At 35.0% G+C, this 21727-nt stretch overlaps 1 protein-coding gene across 1 annotated transcript; it reads right to left on the minus strand.

Moving 5' to 3' along the window:
• Nucleotides 1-1407: 1407 nt before the first annotated feature.
• Nucleotides 1408-18612, minus strand: LOC143613882 (protein REDUCED CHLOROPLAST COVERAGE 2-like). The gene is made up of 24 exons (XM_077087478.1): nucleotides 18361-18612; nucleotides 18024-18085; nucleotides 17694-17786; nucleotides 12315-12387; nucleotides 12062-12212; nucleotides 9689-9960; nucleotides 9503-9567; nucleotides 8588-8719; nucleotides 8438-8479; nucleotides 7832-8356; nucleotides 7593-7750; nucleotides 6972-7428; nucleotides 6841-6903; nucleotides 6646-6747; nucleotides 5614-5910; nucleotides 5437-5529; nucleotides 5251-5352; nucleotides 5049-5153; nucleotides 4364-4497; nucleotides 4098-4281; nucleotides 3873-4004; nucleotides 3593-3705; nucleotides 3421-3505; nucleotides 1408-3340 (listed from the first exon to the last, which is right to left on the minus strand). Exons 1-24 carry the CDS (start codon nucleotides 18428-18430, stop codon nucleotides 1664-1666), a joined length of 5187 nt encoding a protein of 1728 aa, XP_076943593.1. The 5' UTR covers nucleotides 18431-18612; the 3' UTR covers nucleotides 1408-1663.
• Nucleotides 18613-21727: the final 3115 nt, after the last annotated feature.

The raw sequence follows: 21727 nt of genomic DNA on the forward strand, positions 1-21727 counted from the left end.
GTAAGTGGGTTAATGGATAGTTGCCAAACATGGTTGAGGGATGAGAGTTGTTTGGTGTTGGAGTAGAGTTGGTCTTGTATCCAAACACTACAAATTGAAGTTTTGTAAAAGACGGTTTTACCCTTGTGTTTTTTTTACTTGTGTCATTTGCTCATGTTAAGGAGCATACACCATTTTTTTAATTTATTTTTCTCTGTTTATGTGAGATTAGCTCATTTGGTAGAGGCATATATTTTGGTTTAACATTGAGCAATGGCGTGTATTATTGGTGAAGATTATGAGTGACAATTTGTTGTTTGGAAAAAGATAAAAAAAACAACATTTTACCCCCTCCACTAATCTTAGACGGCACTTAAAAATAAGAATGGCCTCATTTGAGCCCCCCCCCCCCCCCCCCCGCGCTGAGGAGAATGATCGTGGTCATTCCCACTAGTTACTGGTCTCATTTAAACTAATTAATTTGTTTTTTTTTCTTATACCAGTGGTTGAAAGGTGATGTTAAATGATATAGGAAGAACTGACGTGACAAGCGAGATTGGGTTTTTAATCTTTACTAATTACACCCGGTGTCTTTGAACTAAAGGGTTTGTAATTCTTTAGATAGCTGACGATAGAAATTTCTGTTAAATCAATGCTATATGACTTGTTATACATCCTTTTGATTAACAAAAGAAAATAAACCTCCTCTTTATTCTTGCTTCAACAATTATCATGCATTCCTAGGTCAAACCCAATCAAAAACTTTACATCTTCAGATCCATTTTTATACATCTTAAGTTCATCTAAAACTCACATTCCTCTTCAACTTATAATTCCAATTATATGGTAATACTAATTAAAGGTGACAATCAGGTCGTGTTAAGTTGAAATTGACGATTCCAAACATGATCACACGTGTATGTATTCATCTTAAAGACATCAAGTCTAAATCAAACATGTTTAAAATCATGTTTGAATATGATTCACTTATCTAAATGAGACAAACAGGTTGGCTGATTACAAAGAACTTGTAATAAAGTTAAAAGTTGTAAACAAGTTGAGGAGTTATAAACCGAATCCGATTTTTTGCCAATTTAACACCAAATACTACTTTATCAATCATGTTACACTGTCAAACCAAGAACCTGATTATTTTCATCAGTAATATCATCACCATTACTAACCTACCTCATTAAACGTCCGATTCGTTTACCGGCCTATATCCGAATACGCCAAAGTCACGTTCAAACATTAAGTTGCACTCTGTAAAAAATGTAGCGGGTTAAAAGGTAACTTTTTCTTATTTACTTACCATTGGCCACATATGAATATGATGCTAGCAACATATATGCATGCTATTACCATAAACCAAAAAACAACCAAGTTGACTGTTTGCATAGTGAAAGCCACCAAATCAGTTTCTTCCAAAGAAAGCATAAAATTTTCAAAAAGAACATCCGGGTAAATAAACAAATTCGTGTCATCGAACTCCACTCAGTCCACAAAAAACAAATATCCAAAGCTCGTCGATGTTTGCTAGCAGTTTAGTGAAGGGGCAAAATCGGTTTTTCACATCCCCCAACTCGAGCTTTTGATGAAACACAGCATTAGTTTTCTATAAACCAAGGCCTTTGCGCTTTAAACCATTTCACTCAGGCAAAAATAAAGTTACAATCTTACCCTTTTAACCCGCAACCTCAACGACCTCGGGTTCACCGTCACTGTAATCTCCCCAACGCTTTAGCGGTTCCTCATCCACTGTTTTAGTAACGGTTTCGGGTGATTCAATAACATTATCAGTAGCCTTTTTTTCTACTTCAGGTTGACTTTGACCAACAGTTTCCACGTTTGACCCGTTGTTTTCTTCTGTTTCAGTACCAGTTTCCTGAAGAATTACTGATGGGGATTCTACCGAGTCAACCGGAGATACAACTGAGTCAACCGGGGACACAGGGAACCCGGTTTGACCAGATGCGAACCCGTTGATGGCGAGTGGGTAACCATTTGGAGAAAGAGGGTAGCCTTCGGGCGAAACCAGATAACCGTTATGAACCCACGGTTGACCCGGAACAAACTCGGCTGCATGCGGGTTCATGATTTTTGGAGGGCTGAGAAGACTGCCAGTTCCATCCACCACATGTTCAAACACGGGCTTATTACGTGGAACCCGGTTCGCGGATCGGTTATATCCACCAGCAAGCCGTGGCCCGTATGGAACCCTAGCTGTTGCTGACTGGTGTGGAGACCGACGGGCCGGGTTGACAGTGACCATTGTCGGTATGCTGACAGGTGGTGGTAGTATCCCTCCATGGTCATTTAAAGGTATCGGAAGTGACCCGAAAACCGGAATGTTAGACGGGTTAAAAGGCGGTGCAGCTGCAGAAAGCTTTTTGGTTATCTCTTTCCCATTTTCCCCATCGGTTGGTGATTTTTCTTCTTTTGGACCATCTTGACCCGATTCAGAATCCTCAACTTCTTTCAGGTCATCTTTTTCATCACTGTCTGCACTATCGGGCGCCAGTTTTTCAGGGTCGGGATTTTCGGGTTCGACCTTTTCAGGGTCAGCCTTTTCTGGCTCAGGTTCCACAACTACTTCTGTTTCTTCCTTCTTTTCATCTTCTTTATCAAGTTTTTCAATGTCGGTCTCGGGTTCTTTTTCAGTCACGACTGTGGTCACTGCAGAAGGGTCTTTTGGTAACTTTTCAGTCACGGCTTTCACGATGGTACCAGGTGCAGCTAAAGCAACTTCTTTGTAGGAAAAATGTTTTCCGGCTTCTTTAACGCTTATCGAACTTAAAACAGAACGCTTCACGGTTTGATCATTTGAAGCCGGGCTAGACGGGTTTGACTTTGGATTTGGGTTTGACCCGGAAGTTGGATTGGGGTTAGAAGGATTGGTCGGTTTTGGACTGAAGCTTTGACTTTTAACAAACTTCTTGGCTGCATTAGGTGGCGGTCCAGTTGGAGTAACAGATTCGGCAGCATTTGTCCTAGGTGATGTGAAATTAGCGGACTTCGACCGGTATTTTGACGATTGGGAAACATTTGTGAAATTTGTGTTTATTTTTGCAAGATTTGGTTTTCTAGAACTTAATGATTTACGGGCTGCTTTAGAGAAAGCTTCTTGCCATCCTTCATCCGAGTTGTCCACGTCAGCAGCATCACCAAACTGCTCCTTTTGGTTCTGCAGCTCAGGTAGGATCACCATATCTGGTTTTGTATCCACTTTATCTGTGCTGCTTTCGGATTTGATCTGTGGTTCAGATTTGGTCTCTGGGACGGGATGTTTTGGTGATAATACTTCATCCCTTTGAAGCTCATCGGTTACAAATTCCTCATTTTGTCCTGGTTTTGCTTTAAGCTGGATGATTGTAAGAAAATAAAATATTGTAAACCGACAAATATTAAGGTAATATGAAAATAAAACAGGCAGAAGGGTACCAGCTTTGCACGGGCTTGTTTCTTTTGGGCATCTCGTGCTTTCATATCTGCATCCGGGGCTATATAATCCAGCAAATCCGATACACTGATCCAAGAATATAAACAAATTAAAATCGTTTTAAGGTGTGTCTGTAATAAAAGAAAAAAGAAATCAAGTAAAATAAGAATGCACCTCAAGTGGCCTTTGCTAGATATAGATGCATCAGGCTTTGGGGTACCATTTCTTGCAGCTTCTTGTTGCTCAAGAGCCTTGGATTCAAAGTATTCAAGCCATGCAGCTGCGTCCTACAATATTGTGCGTAATAATTTACATTTGTGCATACACTGCATACTACTGAAGATGCATATACCCTGGCCTACACACCACATGTGGCATTTTTTGTGGCTTCGTACCCTTTGTGCATTAACTCACCACACGCACACATATAAGGACACTAATATAGAGTACGAACCTGGGTACGAAGATCTTCAGGCCCAAGTTTAGCCTGCAGTATCTGCAAAGTGGTCTGCTCATGCTGAACACTCAATGAGTAAGCTTCCATCAGCGACAGAGCAATAGCAATGGCATGATAGCTAGCAGCAGTCTGAAAAAAACATATGTGTTTTAATAAATATTCCAAACTAACATTATGCATTCACCAAAACAAACAACATAAAACTGTATTGTAAAAGATTACTTGTATGTGGTCAGCTCCAAGTAGCCTTTGATTACACTTGAGAGCCTCATGAAGGTACCTAAGGGCAACATGGACATTGCCTAAACCTTCTTCCATCATTGCTACATTTATGTAGGTAGCCGCAGTGTTTGGATGAGATGGCCCACATGTCAAATGCAAAAGATACAGTGCACGATTCACGTACCTAAAAAACACCAAATAGATAAAACCCTAAGGTTAGTTTTGTCTTTGGTAAAACTGTATTGACTGCATACTAATGAGCATACTTTAAAGCTAGCTCTGTGTGTTGGAGACGATAGTAGAACACCGCCAGGTCACCATAACTCTTCATTGTATCGGGATGATCAAATCCGAGTTCTCTCTCGTTTATATCCAAAGCTTTTTGCTGATAAATGGTAGCCTAATAGAAAAACCATGGTTCTGTGAACCATTCGTGCACCGTTCGAAGTTCGTTTACTTGATATCAAAACAAACATGAACACAACTTTTGGTTCATTTAATTAAACAAACATGAACAGATGTCTTGTTCGTTTCATGAACATTCAATTATGCTAGTTCATTTACGTTCAGTTATGTTCATTTGTTCACATATTGGTTCAACTATAACTAGTACTAATATATATTTAATATCAATTTGAATTTCATACTTGAAAAACCATTATTTAGAAATATTTGTTTAATTGGATGTAATGATCATGGTAATCTAGACTTTAACTTGGGAATACGTTGACTTTTGGTAGGTGGTCGTTTACGTTTGTTCATTTATCTTCGTGAACTATTTCTTTAGAATATTAACAAACGAACATTAACACGTTCATTTTCTTAACAAACGAACAAGAAAAGGAAAACACGTCTGTTTAAGTGTTCGTGTTCGTTCGTATGCTCGGTTAAAGCAAAAACGGGCACAAACATGCTCCGCTGGTGTTCGTTTACAAGCCAATGTGCATGTACCTGATTAAAATCCCCAGTATGATAAAGCACCACAGCCAAAAGACTGTAAGCTCCAGCTGTCATCCAATGATAAGGACCACAGACAGATACAAGTTTTGTGAGTGCCTGCAGAAACCGGGTTAGAAATTTTATTTAAATAACTTAAGAGATAGCTATAGTAACCAATACTATTAATAACTTAAAAGACAAGAGATTATTTTACCTTAGTTCCATAGTTGACAGCATCCTCTAGTTTGCCTTTATCCAATGATGTTTTAGATGACTCTAAAAGCGTACGTCCATCCGCAGAGGAGCATGCAACATGCTGCATGATAATAATTCAATTCTTAATTCATGTTAAGATACACTATTAGCAATAGGAGTTAAGTTAACATGTCATATGTTTGACCTTATATATAGGAGCCATGCTAATAATATCTGTCTTTCTAAAAGGAGAAGCTGAATCCATATCATAATCCCGTGGAACCAGCTCAAGACCAACCTAGTGGTATAAGCTTTAAAAAATTTAATATTTCAAATATTCATATAAGATAATTTACGATTAATGATTTTATTCACTCAATACCTTGTGGCAAAGCCCTCGAAGAATGGAAAACTTACGAAGATCGGTACAACTTTCGGTTTTCAACTGATATGCGAATCTTTTGGACAAAAAGCATTCAACCCACTTCCATTTTAAGTCATCTTCATTAGCAACGGGCGTTCCTAACAACAGATTTAAGCATGATGCTATTGATACAGATAGATCAGAAATATTATCAACAGCAGCCACCACTGCTTGCAAGATATGCTTATAAGCTCGAACAACCATCTCATGAATACATAGTGATTGCACATGAGGGAGCTTGTCTGCAAGTTCAACCTGATAAAACCGATTCGTATTTGTAAGTTGTAGGTATAGTGGTATATAACAGTGATAACTGGAGGTGACAATTTCGACCTATTTACTTATAATTTATGAATGGCTTAAATAGGCCTGTAAACAAACCGAGCGTTCAGTGAACTTATAGACGGGTAGCTCGTTTATATAATAAACGAATGAACATGAACATCACGAACATGAATTCTTGTTCATTCATTTATGTGTTCGTTTGTGTTTATTTATGTTTGATACTTTACGTTTGCGTTACAATTTAGTCTAGTTTAAATAACTTTTTAGGCCCAATATACTGTTTTCACATTTACTTTTAATTGGTTTTAGATCAATTATGCCCATTCTTCTATGTTCGTTTGTGAACCGTATGTTTATACTACTAACGAACAAACATAACCTAAGATGAACACATTCATTTTCTTAATAAACGAACACAAACAAGAAAACCCTGTTCATTTACTTGTTTATGTAAGACCGTTTGTTCGGATAAAGTTAAAGAAAACGAACACGGACATGCTCCGTCGGTGTTCGTTCGGTTCGTTTACAAGCCTACTTAATAGGAAATGAGTCAAACGGGCAATAACACGTATCTTATGTAACATCAGTTGCGTATACAAACCAACCCAGCCCGTTTTGACATGTTACCAAATCTGCCCATTTTGCCACCTCTACGGTTCTACTAAAAAGTAAAAACCAACAAACGGGCCTTGAAGGAAGAAATACCACGCGGCCCAAGGAGCCCATCTGCAAACCTCTTGTGTGCATAAAATCAGTCAGTGTTCTTCCATCAACAGGTGAAAGTTCAAGAGATCCAAAATCAGCCACCTAATAAAAGATAAAAAATGCAATTACTCAACACACTTGATGCCAATAAGAGTATATATAATAATGTAAGTGATTAATTTCAAACAAGCTAACCAACTTCGGGAGTGCAGTATTGTCATAGTACTTATGTGCCATTTCAATCAACTCATCAGGTGACTGCCAACACACATTAAATTAGAGATGAACTAATTATCCATTGATTATATTATAAATGTTTAACAAACCTTAAGGTGGAGACCAGTTTCTGATTCTTTAAGTTGCAAATAAGCTGCTTCAGAAACCAACTTTCTCCACATCTTTTCCTTTTCTTCATCCAACTCTTTATTGCCACTATATTCTGAATTACTGTTTGTGGCAACTTCTTGTTCCACTTTGCTGCTTTTATCATCAGATTTTTTCTTAATTTCCTTCAGTAATCCCTTACCGAGACCCTTAACCGCTGATTCTGACTTAGCTTCTGCTGTATTCTTAGAATCTGATTTCCCTGAAGCTTGGTTTTGTAAATGTTGTACCCAACATGCTCCAAGCTCCCATCTGATAGATTTTGTGTTTTTAGAACCTTCTTCCTCTAATTTCTGCAAACTTTCCTCCAATACTTTATTCACCAAGATCTTAGCTGAGTGCAAATCATCAGAACCAGATGGTGATGATGTGGATGACTTGTGTAATAGCATTCTCAAACTGATAAAACCGTAAGAAAAAGCCATTAGTAATCAAAATAAGTCGTCATGAAAAAAAGCATATCAATGAATAATTAGTGTTTGAACGATAGCAATTCCATTATAGCCCTTTTGTCTAAGAAAACAAAGCTTATAATTTGTGGCAAGATTGACTTTTTAACTGACCTATTGACATTTAAAGCACCAGCACCTCCTTCAGGTTGATCCTCAATGTCAATATCCTGAGGAATTGGTTTCCCGTCCCAGTTAACCTCAGCATCAACTTTAACAACCGCTGTATAACCACAATGTCTAACAACCACTATGCCTAGAGTAGACGTATCCTGCATGATAATGCTACAATGTTTCAGAAATAATATAAAATGACAAAAAAAATTCACCAGCAAATTGTTTAAAATACTAACATGAACAGTTGCACTCTCGTCTGCTGTTACACCTTTAATCAAGTTTCTTTTAGCAAGTTCCTCTTGCGACAATCCAAGAACACGACTTCCATCATTCTTACCATCAATCTTTGTGCTTGCGTCCGCCACGTCTCGTGTAACCTTAATAACTAAATCTCCAACTCTCTCCTCATGTAAAACCGAATCAGTGGAATCATGTGAACTACAGTTGCTACTTTCAGCAAGATTCTTAATAACAGCCACTGCTTTTAAAACCGAAACATCAACAAACAGACAGTGAAGTAGAAAAGCTTTCCTATCTCTAACTTGTCTTTCTTCTTGAGTTTTACAAGGCATTGCTGCTAAAATTGCAAACTCTTTTGCCCATTGTCTATGATCATGTTTACCATCTCTTCCTTGCCCGCCACCATTTCCTCCCCAGTTTTCATCTTCTACAGGTAGTGGTGGAAAAAATGATGGGTTGTCGGCAACAACTGGCGGCACTGCCCATGTGTTTGCTCTAAAACCGTAAGGAAGATTTCCAAACTGGCACAAAAACATACATTTCCATTAAACTTAACACAAATTTGGTGCTAAAGTGATCACTAACACTGTAATAGAACTTACTTTATTGTGCTCAATGAAAGCTTTCATGAGAGCTTTGTATGCCTGCAGTTGAACACATTTGTCGAACACTTTTAACAAAATTGTACCCAAAACAATTGTGAAGTTGACAAACTGTGATCAGCTATATAGATGCAGTCAGTTTTTACTTACACTATCAAAGGTCCTACTTATCTGCTGCAATATTCCAACTAAAGAATGACTGGAGATATTTCGCTTTCCAGCAGGATAGAACCCTTGTTTAGAGGCAACAATTGTCATCGGCTTCCCACTACAAACTCGTACCTGCAAATGAAACAATTACACATCAATCAAACTCATTTTAGCAATGGTTCATACACAGGGGTGTAAACGAGCCCAGCCGAATCCGAGCTCGTTTAGCTCGAGCTCGACTCCTCTTAATTTAAGAGGCCTCGAGCTCGACTCGTTAGAGCTGTATTTCTAAAGCTCGAGCTCGGATAGTGAGTAGTTTGTCAAGATTGAGCTAGGCTCAATTAATACTTTTTAATTATTTTATTATTTTATTTAGTTATTTTTATAATTAGGATTTTTATATATAATATATATTACTTAATTAATTATATACTACGTTTATATGTAATGATAGTTCTTTTATAAATATAATAAGTAAAAAGTATATAAATAAAAAGCTTGTTTAGGCTCGCGAGCCGACTCGAGCTCATTTACTAACTGAGCCTTAGCTCGAGCTCATTTAAGCGCCGCTCACTTTGAGTTTTTAACGGTCTGAATCAGGCTAGCTTACTAAATGAGTCTTATAAAAAGCTCGAGCATGTTTAAGCTCGGCTCAATTTGAGTTTTTAACGAGCTGATCCCGAGAAGCTTTCGTTTACACCCCTAAATATATTAGGTAAACTTTATACAAATAAAAAGCTCGTTGCAAGGCGAACTTGAGATCGAAATGTGAAGCTCGGCTCCAGCTCGTTAAGCTCAGCTCGATTTGAGTTTTTAACCAGCCCATCTCGAGCAGCTCACGAACCGCTAGGCTCGTGTACACTACTAAATCATACAATTACATAGCAAGTAAACAAAACACAAGGAGAATCTCACATCAATCTGAAAGAAATCATCATCTGTTTTATCTTCAAGGAACGGACGAGCCGATCTCTTAATATCTGCAACATAATCACGCAAACTATAAATCACTCGCTAGTTTCAATTCATCACTTATAACATTACAGAGCTAAATCTAATGCAAATAGATTATACATTAAACAAAAATTCAAATCAAAGTACACTGAATCGGAGGCGTAAGGTGCGCGAACGAGAAGAAGTCGTAGAACTGTCCGAGCCGCGGCGGCGGATAGATCTCCGCCGTCGGATCACCTTTCTCCGATTGATCTGAACCTTCCGTCTTCGGTGATTTCGCGCCATTTTTCTTCTCCTGACCGGACTCTTCATCACTGGAAACTGACCGGTTCACCGTAGATCTACCGGCACCCGTGTTCTTCGGACCGGTGGTTGAACCGCCGTACGCGGTGGTGCAGGCGACGATGTCCAGTAACCGTCTGACGTGTCCGACGGCGAGATGTTCGGTGTAATCCTCTGTGTTCAGTAAGAGATATGTTTTCGTTTTAGTCCCTTGGGTTTTGAAAGTTGGCAGTTTAGGTTATTAAAGTTTTTAAGTTGGATGAGCTGGAAGGTTACCTTCAACGACGGTTAACTGGCATGGTTTGAGAGAGGAGATTTCGACGGTATCTTTTAGCCTCGGGCCACGCACCTGTCAATGTGTCAAATGTCAATTTTTTTATTTAATAGTCAACAAAAGGCCGCAAGCGGTAAAACTCAAACGTCTTTAGAATCAAACATCATATCATAAAAATCACGGTCTTCTTGTATTGAACTATCCGCCGCCGCGGCTCGGACAGTTCTACGGAGAAAGGTGATCCGACGGCGGAGATCTATCCGCCGCCGCGGCTCGGACAGTTCTACGACTTCTTCTCGTTCGCGCACCTTACGCCTCCGATTCAGTGTACTTTGATTTGAATTTTTGTTTAATGTATAATCTATTTGCATTAGATTTAGCTCTGTAATGTTATAAGTGATGAATTGAAACTAGCGAGTGATTTATAGTTTGCGTGATTATGTTGCAGATATTAAGAGATCGGCTCGTCCGTTCCTTGAAGATAAAACAGATGATGATTTCTTTCAGATTGATGTGAGATTCTCCTTGTGTTTTGTTTACTTGCTATGTAATTGTATGATTTAGTAGTGTACACGAGCCTAGCGGTTCGTGAGCTGCTCGAGATGGGCTGGTTAAAAACTCAAATCGAGCTGAGCTTAACGAGCTGGAGCCGAGCTTCACATTTCGATCTCAAGTTCGCCTTGCAACGAGCTTTTTATTTGTATAAAGTTTACCTAATATATTTAGGGGTGTAAACGAAAGCTTCTCGGGATCAGCTCGTTAAAAACTCAAATTGAGCCGAGCTTAAACATGCTCGAGCTTTTTATAAGACTCATTTAGTAAGCTAGCCTGATTCAGACCGTTAAAAACTCAAAGTGAGCGGCGCTTAAATGAGCTCGAGCTAAGGCTCAGTTAGTAAATGAGCTCGAGTCGGCTCGCGAGCCTAAACAAGCTTTTTATTTATATACTTTTTACTTATTATATTTATAAAAGAACTATCATTACATATAAACGTAGTATATAATTAATTAAGTAATATATATTATATATAAAAATCCTAATTATAAAAATAACTAAATAAAATAATAAAATAATTAAAAAGTATTAATTGAGCCTAGCTCAATCTTGACAAACTACTCACTATCCGAGCTCGAGCTTTAGAAATACAGCTCTAACGAGTCGAGCTCGAGGCCTCTTAAATTAAGAGGAGTCGAGCTCGAGCTAAACGAGCTCGGATTCGGCTGGGCTCGTTTACACCCCTGTGTATGAACCATTGCTAAAATGAGTTTGATTGATGTGTAATTGTTTCATTTGCAGGTACGAGTTTGTAGTGGGAAGCCGATGACAATTGTTGCCTCTAAACAAGGGTTCTATCCTGCTGGAAAGCGAAATATCTCCAGTCATTCTTTAGTTGGAATATTGCAGCAGATAAGTAGGACCTTTGATAGTGTAAGTAAAAACTGACTGCATCTATATAGCTGATCACAGTTTGTCAACTTCACAATTGTTTTGGGTACAATTTTGTTAAAAGTGTTCGACAAATGTGTTCAACTGCAGGCATACAAAGCTCTCATGAAAGCTTTCATTGAGCACAATAAAGTAAGTTCTATTACAGTGTTAGTGATCACTTTAGCACCAAATTTGTGTTAAGTTTAATGGAAATGTATGTTTTTGTGCCAGTTTGGAAATCTTCCTTACGGTTTTAGAGCAAACACATGGGCAGTGCCGCCAGTTGTTGCCGACAACCCATCATTTTTTCCACCACTACCTGTAGAAGATGAAAACTGGGGAGGAAATGGTGGCGGGCAAGGAAGAGATGGTAAACATGATCATAGACAATGGGCAAAAGAGTTTGCAATTTTAGCAGCAATGCCTTGTAAAACTCAAGAAGAAAGACAAGTTAGAGATAGGAAAGCTTTTCTACTTCACTGTCTGAACCTTCCGTCTTCGGTGATTTCGCGCCATTTTTCTTCTCCTGACCGGACTCTTCATCACTGGAAACTGACCGGTTCACCGTAGATCTACCGGCACCCGTGTTCTTCGGACCGGTGGTTGAACCGCCGTACGCGGTGGTGCAGGCGACGATGTCCAGTAACCGTCTGACGTGTCCGACGGCGAGATGTTCGGTGTAATCCTCTGTGTTCAGTAAGAGATATGTTTTCGTTTTAGTCCCTTGGGTTTTGAAAGTTGGCAGTTTAGGTTATTAAAGTTTTTAAGTTGGATGAGCTGGAAGGTTACCTTCAACGACGGTTAACTGGCATGGTTTGAGAGAGGAGATTTCGACGGTATCTTTTAGCCTCGGGCCACGCACCTGTCAATGTGTCAAATGTCAATTTTTTTATTTAATAGTCAACAAAAGGCCGCAAGCGGTAAAACTCAAACGTCTTTAGAATCAAACATCATATCATAAAAATCACGGTCTTCTTGTATTGAACTATCCATCCCCCCCCCCCCCCCCCCCCCCCAATGTTATATGTGAATTTGTAATAATTGAACCTGAATCTTTACTAAAAAAACTCAAGTTCCTATCGCTACATCACGTTGAAAACAATGGTTTTCTTTTAAAAATGTACTTTAATTAATAACACGATAAATATCATAAAAACAAAGTCATTTTTATATTTCATGCAATTGTTTTAATAAAAAAATTTTCACTTTTCTAAATATATTTAAAAGTATTTTAAATTAAAATTAATTTATTAAAGTTGCTGAAAGTATCAGAAAAGGCATGATAAAATTATTAAACTCAATATTGCGTTGTTAAAGTTTTTAAAAACATATGTTTTAATTAATAACTTTTTTTATTTCGAACTATAACTTTTTATATGTAAAGTAATTGTTTTTTTATCTTCTTTTATTTTTAAGATTTGAACACAAAACCTCCCAACACTTTAGTGTTTCAAAGGTTTTGTCTTTACTATCGGACTACCAATCTATTGGTAATTGTCTTTGGTACAAATTTTCACCGTTATAAAAAATGTACAAGTTTTTTAACTTAAATTATATATAATAAGGTCATAAATATTAGAAAAGCACGAAGAAATCTCTTTAACTCAATTTTGCAGTATTAAAGTTTTTAAAATTAATTATAATTATAATGCAAGTGCTAAAAAAAGTTAAAATTATTGTTTTTTTAGTTTTTATTTTTAAGATTGTTAAATTAATATAAATTTTCTATGAAAAGTGTCAATTTCTTATATTCTAATATTACTATTTTGTGAGTGTCACTTTAATCAAATCTTAAGACTAATTTACCTATTGGGTACTAAGTCATAATTTTAAATAGTTTTTCATAAATACGTGTACTTTAAACAAGTTTAAAAACTTTCTTGTCTAAAAAAATTGGATTGAGTTTTTTATTTTTTTAATTTTTTTTTTTGCATTGCTTAGAGATTTTAATATAAAAAAGTTTGATTGAGCAACTTTATCTTTTAAACGAGAGTATGTTGTATTTTATTTAATAACACTAACCTTTATTAGTATGATAAAATTGTGACATTCGTCAATTTCGGATCTTGTTTGTATTCGTTTTTATATTTGTTTATTATGTAAACTGACCCGATTTGTAAACCGAAGCTTATGTTATAATCAAAATGATGGATTTATGTTACAATATTGTTTCACACTTGTTGGGTCTTGAAAACATCCTACCTTTATTTTTATTTTTATTTATTTATTTTTTTTTTTTTGTGTTTTTGTCTTAATCCATTTTGCATGAAAACGCTTGTGTCTCACACCCAAATTTGATCACCAACATTACCCTATATATACACCACCTTTCCTCTTCATTTTCCCTTGCTACAACTCCAAAAAAAAAAAAACTCTCTCAAACATCAAAGATTCAAGGTTATCTTTTTAAGTGTTCTTGAATGTTTTTAGTATTTCATTTTAATTAGTTTATGTAGCCTTATTAATATTTGTTTATGGTTGTACAACATATATCGAATATACACCCCTTGTTTACCTTTGGTAGTTACTTCTCCGATTCCGGTCAGTGAGGTTTCGGACCTCATAAGGCAAGGCTTCATGGAGGACTTCGTGTCCTTGATATATATACATCTATATAACTTGTTCATACATATTAATCTTGCTTATTTTAGTTTGTTGGTCATGTTTACAAGTTCCATGGTTATGGGTTTTTAAGAGTCTATGCTTCGGTTTAACCGTAAATAGCTCTAAACCGTAAACCGAACTTTGTTACTAGTTTTGTTAAATAATTGTTTAAACATACTTATTGTTAGATCTAAGTTTCTAAAATCATTTTTACAAATTCTATGGTTATGGGTTTGTAGAATCTTACCTCAGTCTTAACCCGAAACACGATCCGAACCGAAAACCGAACTTTTGTTTAAAGACTTTATTGTTAACTTTTGGTTGTAAAATTTAAAGTATTTTTTTTATTTGTACATTATTATACAAGTTCTTTAGTGTTTGGACATGTGGAAACCATCTATGAACATGTTGTGAGATGGAAACCGAACCAAACCGATTCTTACTCGCTTAAGACACACAAGTGTGTTTTTTTTTAACCATCAAGACTTGTATATTTCTTTAAAAATAGTTACAAATTGATTTTTAAATATTTTCTTAAGTACTTTGAAATGTTGGATCCAACTTGATCTCATAACAAAGTTTGGACCGACAAAACCGAACACTCGCTTAACGTGCGTTGTTAGTTCTAAAACAATGGAACTACATACTTGGTTAAGTCTTATTAAATTTTATTGAGTTATCTCATAACATTCAATATTTTGGAAAGTTGACTTTGGGTTTAACCAATTATCAAGACCCGAACTGACAACCCGAACACTCGATAAAAAATAACCGTTTTAGTATCTTCATTCCAAAGGGATTTGTATTCTTGCATTTTACCCACCTTATTACTTAACATAGGTTGAGTAAATATTAAGGTTAGATACTTTAACCCGGTTTCGGGCAAACTTACATTTTTAAAGAGTTATTATTATAAATTCTTAAATAGTTACATTTTAAACCTTGAACTTTAATTATTTACATTTCTCAACATTTATTTTGTTTAAATACCTTCAAGACAACCTTTCTAAATTCAAGACTTCTTTTCTTTTTAGGCATTGTGTGTTAAACTCGTCGTTCCGACAAATCTCCAAATTATCATCTTTCAAGTTTACTACTTGAATGTGAGTACTTCATACCCCATTTCCATCTTTTATTTTGGGGGTGACATTTCATACCTATTCAACAAAATGCTTTATATTTGAATCTTAAACCACAAACGTTGTTGTATACTTTACCTAAATAATTGCTCGATTTGGTGTTCTATCCTTATATGCCTATGTGTTTATCGCTTTTAGTTGGTGGAACTATAAAATCCTAGACTATTTGGCATCCCCTTATAGCAAGGTGTCGTTAACGTCATGCAATTAACGATAACTATAAAATCCTAGACTATTTGGCATCCCCTTATAGCTAGGTGTCGCTAATGTGTTTAGCGATATCTATTTATCCAAATTACCACTTTTATTTATCGTTTCGTATGCAAGTTTTGTGGCTATCATTATTATATACTAATATGATTAAACTTATGAATTGTTCACCAACCTTTGTGTTGACAAACTTTATTTTATGAAATGTTGCAGGTTTGCATCCTGGTTGATTTATGATTGTGAAGAAAACGACATCAAAGACCTTAGGATATTAGTAAAAATGAACAATATCAAATTTGCCATATTTTGTGATATCTTGTTTATGGTTATTTTATGGATAATTGTTATGTGACATTTTCAATGTTGTGAAATGAAATGAGTTTATTAAATACTGTCACTTCAATTAGTGTCATGTGCTTATGGACAATCGTTATACACCGGCATGTTCCGCCGCCTTTGGTCGGGGTGTGACAAAAATACTGTATTTCATATACTTTAGCGTATATTTAATGTTGTTTCTTTAACATCTAATGCATCTAATATATACTTATAAATCCATCTAGCCCGTCTATTACATGATTTAAATATCGATCTTTGAGGGTAGAAAACATCTATTACGCCACCAGATACCATTAAGCCAAATTACGTTGCATGTTTATAATATCCTGTCTAGTTGTCATTATATTTTGCTATTAAACTCATACTCATTATTTATTCTTGTTAAAAAAAATTAACTAACATTTATGATCAAAGTACAACAAGCCTAATTGGATCAATTCAAGATTGCTATGGTTTCCAACTTTTAGCAGCATTGAAACCACAAACTATTTCTAGGTCAAACAAAAGTACAAGAAGATAATTAAGTTATTAACCAACTTTTTTTTTTACTTTTTTTTTAACATGAAATAGATGGGATGCGTTAACATGACATATGCTTTGTCCTTATTAAGTAGTAAAATCCACTTTTAACACAACATACATTGGGGACCAATAATACTCAAAAGTTTATAAAGGTTTCTAAAAACCTAAAGTTGTGAAGGATTATAAACTATAAATTCTAAACATAATAAACTATTATTTCTTAAATATAGTTTATCATTATTATGATAGGATGTTGCTCTAGAATGGTTATTTTTTTTAAAAAGTTTGTATTAAAACTAAAATTTTTGTTGAAGCTTCAAATAATGGTAAGAAATTTATAAGTATTTTTTTAAAAGCAATAATAATCAAAGGGTTATAAGTGTTAGTATTTTCTTAATAGAAAATATAAATTTTTATTTTTGTTATCATATGATCTTCCAGAATGGATGAAGTGTTTGCAAAAGTTTGCAAGAACACTAAGCATATTGTTAAGATTTTTAGAAGGGGTAAAAAGTTTATAAAATTTTAAAAAGGCTATAATTTTTCTTATTGAACTTGTTTGATAGAACACAACCCTTAAACTGTGTAATTAACTTTACACAACTTTCACAGTGATGATCAATTGCCACTTAAGAGTTAAGACCATCTTCGGTCATAGAGGAGATGGACTCGTCCATGTTGGTACAACGGGTCGCCTAATTCCTCTTTCTTCTTGTATCTCCTCCTCTCTCATGGAACCCGCCTGATCCGCCCTTACAAGAAGTATTAACTCTTGCGGGGCCCTCCTCCAACGTTGCCCCTCATGAACGGCTCCACATTGTTTTACAAACAACTCACAAGCGTATTTAATACTGCTTCGTTCGACATAGTAAAACATTTTTTGTTTTTATTTTAATTGAAATTTTGTGTGCATTATGACCCAAATTTAGAATATACTGAATTTAATTAACTGTCTTGATTTTAAATGATTGTACTCCAAAGTCCAAATATTAACTTGTAAAAATATACCAAGCCTAGGCCCTGTCCTCAAACCTTCTACATACAAGCCACACTATGACTGTCTCAACCATGGGGTCCACTTGATTTCATGTTTGGGTAATGTATTGAATATGATAAAACATCATGTCAAAATAAGCATACTATGTTTTTCTTTTATGTTTATTCGGTGAGTGACTGGTAAACATGTAGAATATGAAATCAGGAGTTCAATAAATGTAACGTTTAGTCATTAAAAAAACTTAACTTTTAAATATCAAATACGCAAATAGATTGACATCATTTAACATTCTAATCATGTGCATTCAGTTAAACATTATATGCCTTAAAATTAAAATTGGCAATGTTTTTATCATACCTCATGTGACAAAGAGTAGTTGGTCAGGTGACACGCCTCTACATGAACGGCTAAAAGCTTCCGAACATCTAAGATCTTGTCTGTCGATATTCCCTATCGCCACACACAAAAAACCCGGCCAAACCAGTCACTAGTGAATTTATGGAAGGTCAAATTAACACAAGAGTCAAATAATTTCATCTAGTATCTCGTGATACATTTTTTAAACCTGTCACTAAAATGAATCTTAGCTTCATTCAGTAACATACCGGGATTTAACTCTTTAAGCCCTAATTTTATTACAACCACACACGTGTAACTGTATAAGCAATAACTGTATAATTCGTTTACCTTTAGCGTCACTAGCGATTCTTCCGGCGTTTCCACCCCAATTTCAATAACCGTTGGTAACACTATAAAAAAAATTATATATTTATTAGAAAAAAATAATATAAAAAAAAAAACTTATGGAAATCAAGAAAATAATCACTAATCATGTAAATAAAATGTAGGCTTGTTTTATGCTCCCTATACTTAATCTCTCAACTCACAATTTTACCATGCCTCTTATAAATTACATTAATATAATATTATTAACTATTCGTTATTTGATGACACAGTGACAGAGACAAAGCCTGTTGACACTCCCAGAAAATAAAATATGTCATCATAACTTCTTAATACATACCTTTCTCTTCCTTCTTCTTCTTTTCGCCTTTCGGTTTATGCGGTTTTCCGTTTCGAGCTTTCGGGGCCATAACCGCAATGTGGGGGGGACTTAATTAAGGTTGAAAATGTTCAAATGAGAATTTTGGTTGAGTAAATGAAGAGGTATGAGAAAGTGTTAAGTGTAAGTGTGTGTGTGTGTAATATTATTGGAGAGGATGAGTTTATAAGAATGGGGGTGGGAGGATAGGATAAGGTAACGGAGTAGACGGAGACAAATGGATGGATGTATGTATATGTGCTAATGACTTAACTGGCTCTTGCTTCTTCTAAAAGATTAGTGTGTGTCTTGTTTTGAAGGGTGGCGATTTTAGGCCTCTAGTTTTACTTTGTTGGTTCTAGATGATAAATAAATAGTTTTTATGAGTGATTGGTTCTGGATTATGTTTTATTTTATATTAATTTTTCTAATGGAATTTTTTATATATTTTATATTCGTTTTAATTACTCTACTAATAACTCGAAGGTTGGGGTGTGCATCAAACAAAAATATCGGATCGTAAACCGGAAAAAAATCGAACATGTATAATTGATGATATTTTGGTTTATGTTTTTGTAAAAATCAAACTTTTGATTTGGTTTCGGTTTTGCGTGTAAATGAAATGGAAATAACCGAACCGAACCAAACTTATGAATTTTTATTTTTTTATTTTAAGTCATTTATAATGATTTAATATACAGTTTAACTCAAATAGTTTAGCCTGAATGCATGATAATGAAGTAAATGTGTTAACTAATAGAAAAAATTTAGGTCTAGATTTATTAATTTTGGTCAACTTTTTTTGTAGCCTAAAGTTTTCCAGCTCGAATGGCAAAATTGAAACCAAGCCCAACTAAAAACTTAAACCAAAAACATTGAAAACTGACCTTTATTTTAAAATCTAAAAACTGAAACGACTCATGCACATCTTTATAAGAAAGTAAAAACGTTAGGTACGTTGTTAATAAAAACTTCGACTTATTGGATGTGTGGTCCAGGTTAAAGTACCTAAAATGTGACATGTGTAACCTAATTATCTGGATGAAAAAAAATGGGTTGATGGTTGTAATAAAGTTGTAATTAGATTAAACGGGATATAGGTAGTAAATAGTGTTGGTGCATATGCGTGACCTGTTGAGAAATGCACCTTTTTATTATAATAACATTAAAAATATAAACATGTGATATAAATACAAATATAATAAAGTCATATCTTACTTTCTCCACGATTAACAAGAATGTTCAAACGACCAAGAAATTGAAGCAAACATAAAAGCAGGTGTTGGACATAACTCATAAGCAATGTGGTCGATCTTACGGTTGAACTATGTGTCGACCATCAAAATTGTGCATTAATGTGTTAACAATAGTTGATTAAAACAATATAAGAACCACAATTGACAAGACAAATAGGCTTTGATTGTGTTTGCATAAATTAATGTCAAAACTCAAATCAACAACATGCTTACACATCTTTTGATATACTGGAACACGTCAATGTAAGAAAGTAAAAATGTTTGGTATGTTGTTAATAAAAACTTCAACTAATTGGATGAGTAGTTAACCAAGTCACTTGTTTGGTTAACAAACTATAATGATGAACTTGAACCTGAACTTGACCTATATATGTATTCATGTAAAAAAGAACAACTTTAACCTAGTTAACCTAGACCAACTTGAAACTGGATGACCTAAAAGGCGGCGTGCGTAGTATAATTATCTAGATGAATAAAATGGGTTGATGGTCGTAATAAAGTTGTAATTAGATTAAATGGGTTATAGGTGGTAAATAGTGTCGTGCGCATACGTGACCCATTGGAAAATGCACTTTTTTGTTATAATAACATGAAAAATATGAACATGTGATATAAATACTAAATAAGTAAATATCATAAACTCATATCTTACCTTCTCTAATGATTAACAAGAACGTTCAAACGATCAATATAAATTGAAGTGAACACAAAAATAAATGTTGGACATAAACAATGTGGTCGATCTTATAGTTAAACTGTGCATTTGCCGTCTAAATTATGCATAAAAGTGTTAACAAGAGTTGGATACAACTTAAGAACAACAATCGACGACATGACAAATAGACTTTGGACCGTATTTGCATAAATTACTCTAGTCAAAACTCAAATATAAAGTTAGTAACGTGCCTGTGCTGCACACCTTTCGAGATACAAGGACACGTCATTTTAAGGATGAAATACATGAGTTTAATTAAGCTTTAATATAACTTAAAATGAATAAATTAAAAAAAACTACAATTTTTTTTTATAAACTAAACCAAAGTTTTATAATTTAATTCAAGTTTGAAAAAAGGTTGTGCTAATTGGGACAAGGCATAAAAATCCAAAATCGAAAATGATAAATAAAACAATTTTATTATATGAGTTCAGAAATTTGAACTAATATAACAAATAGAATATATTTGAGGTCCAGCAAATTGTTTAATAGTGACAGAAGAATATATGCTTTCTATTTATGATCATCACGAATTGAATCGTAATCAAATTGCTTTGGGTCGGTTACCAATGTTAATAATTGACATTAAACAATTTGAACGGTTTTAAATTTGTCTGAAATAAAAATTTAAGAACTCATGTTGTTTATATATAAAAGTTATTTAAGTTTATAAAAGATAGCATCTTTTATAAAATAAAATTAAAACAAAAATTGTTGGTAGACTCTTACCTGAAAGGATGGATTCCCATAAAGTGATAATTGGTGTAGTAATTTGGAGTTATCAAAAATATATTTAGAGCTTGCTAATTTCAAGTCTTTTTCTAATTGTAAGGTTAAAGGATGTGGCTTGTTTGAGTCATTCCTCGTAATTCGTCATGTCTATATCACATCAGCTTTTCATCTGCAATTCAACCACATCTCTCCATGCGTGTTATGGTTCATTCCCCTCATTCTCATCACTCTCCAATCTCCAACATTATATTATATAATAATATAAATAATTGAAAAAAAATAAAAACAAAATGATTGGATCTCTCCCCAAATGAGAAGCGTGAGCATTGTCAGGGAAATCATTTCAGTAGTGAAATGATGACGAGGGGGGGTGGTGTTCAAGGGGTCTCACGTTAGACTAGTGTGAGTCACCCACTAATCCATACCCATCGACCTAAGAATCCTCACACTCTTTGACAACTTCCTAAAAGTTAACTTATCATTGTTGTACTTCTTAAACACGATCCATATCTAAGTACGCTATGGTTACGTTTACTTCATTTGATCAATTTACTTTCAATCTCTAAACACACTATGATTATACTTCATTAATGGAATTCAATAGACCATAAATGAGCATTAAGTATATATTTTGGACCTCTTGTCA

Source organism: Bidens hawaiensis, unplaced genomic scaffold (genome assembly GCF_021521415.1).
Source record: "Bidens hawaiensis isolate Kalapana, Puna unplaced genomic scaffold, B.hawaiensis_p1.1 tig00038512_1, whole genome shotgun sequence".
NCBI classification, from domain to species: Eukaryota; Viridiplantae; Streptophyta; class Magnoliopsida; order Asterales; family Asteraceae; genus Bidens; species Bidens hawaiensis.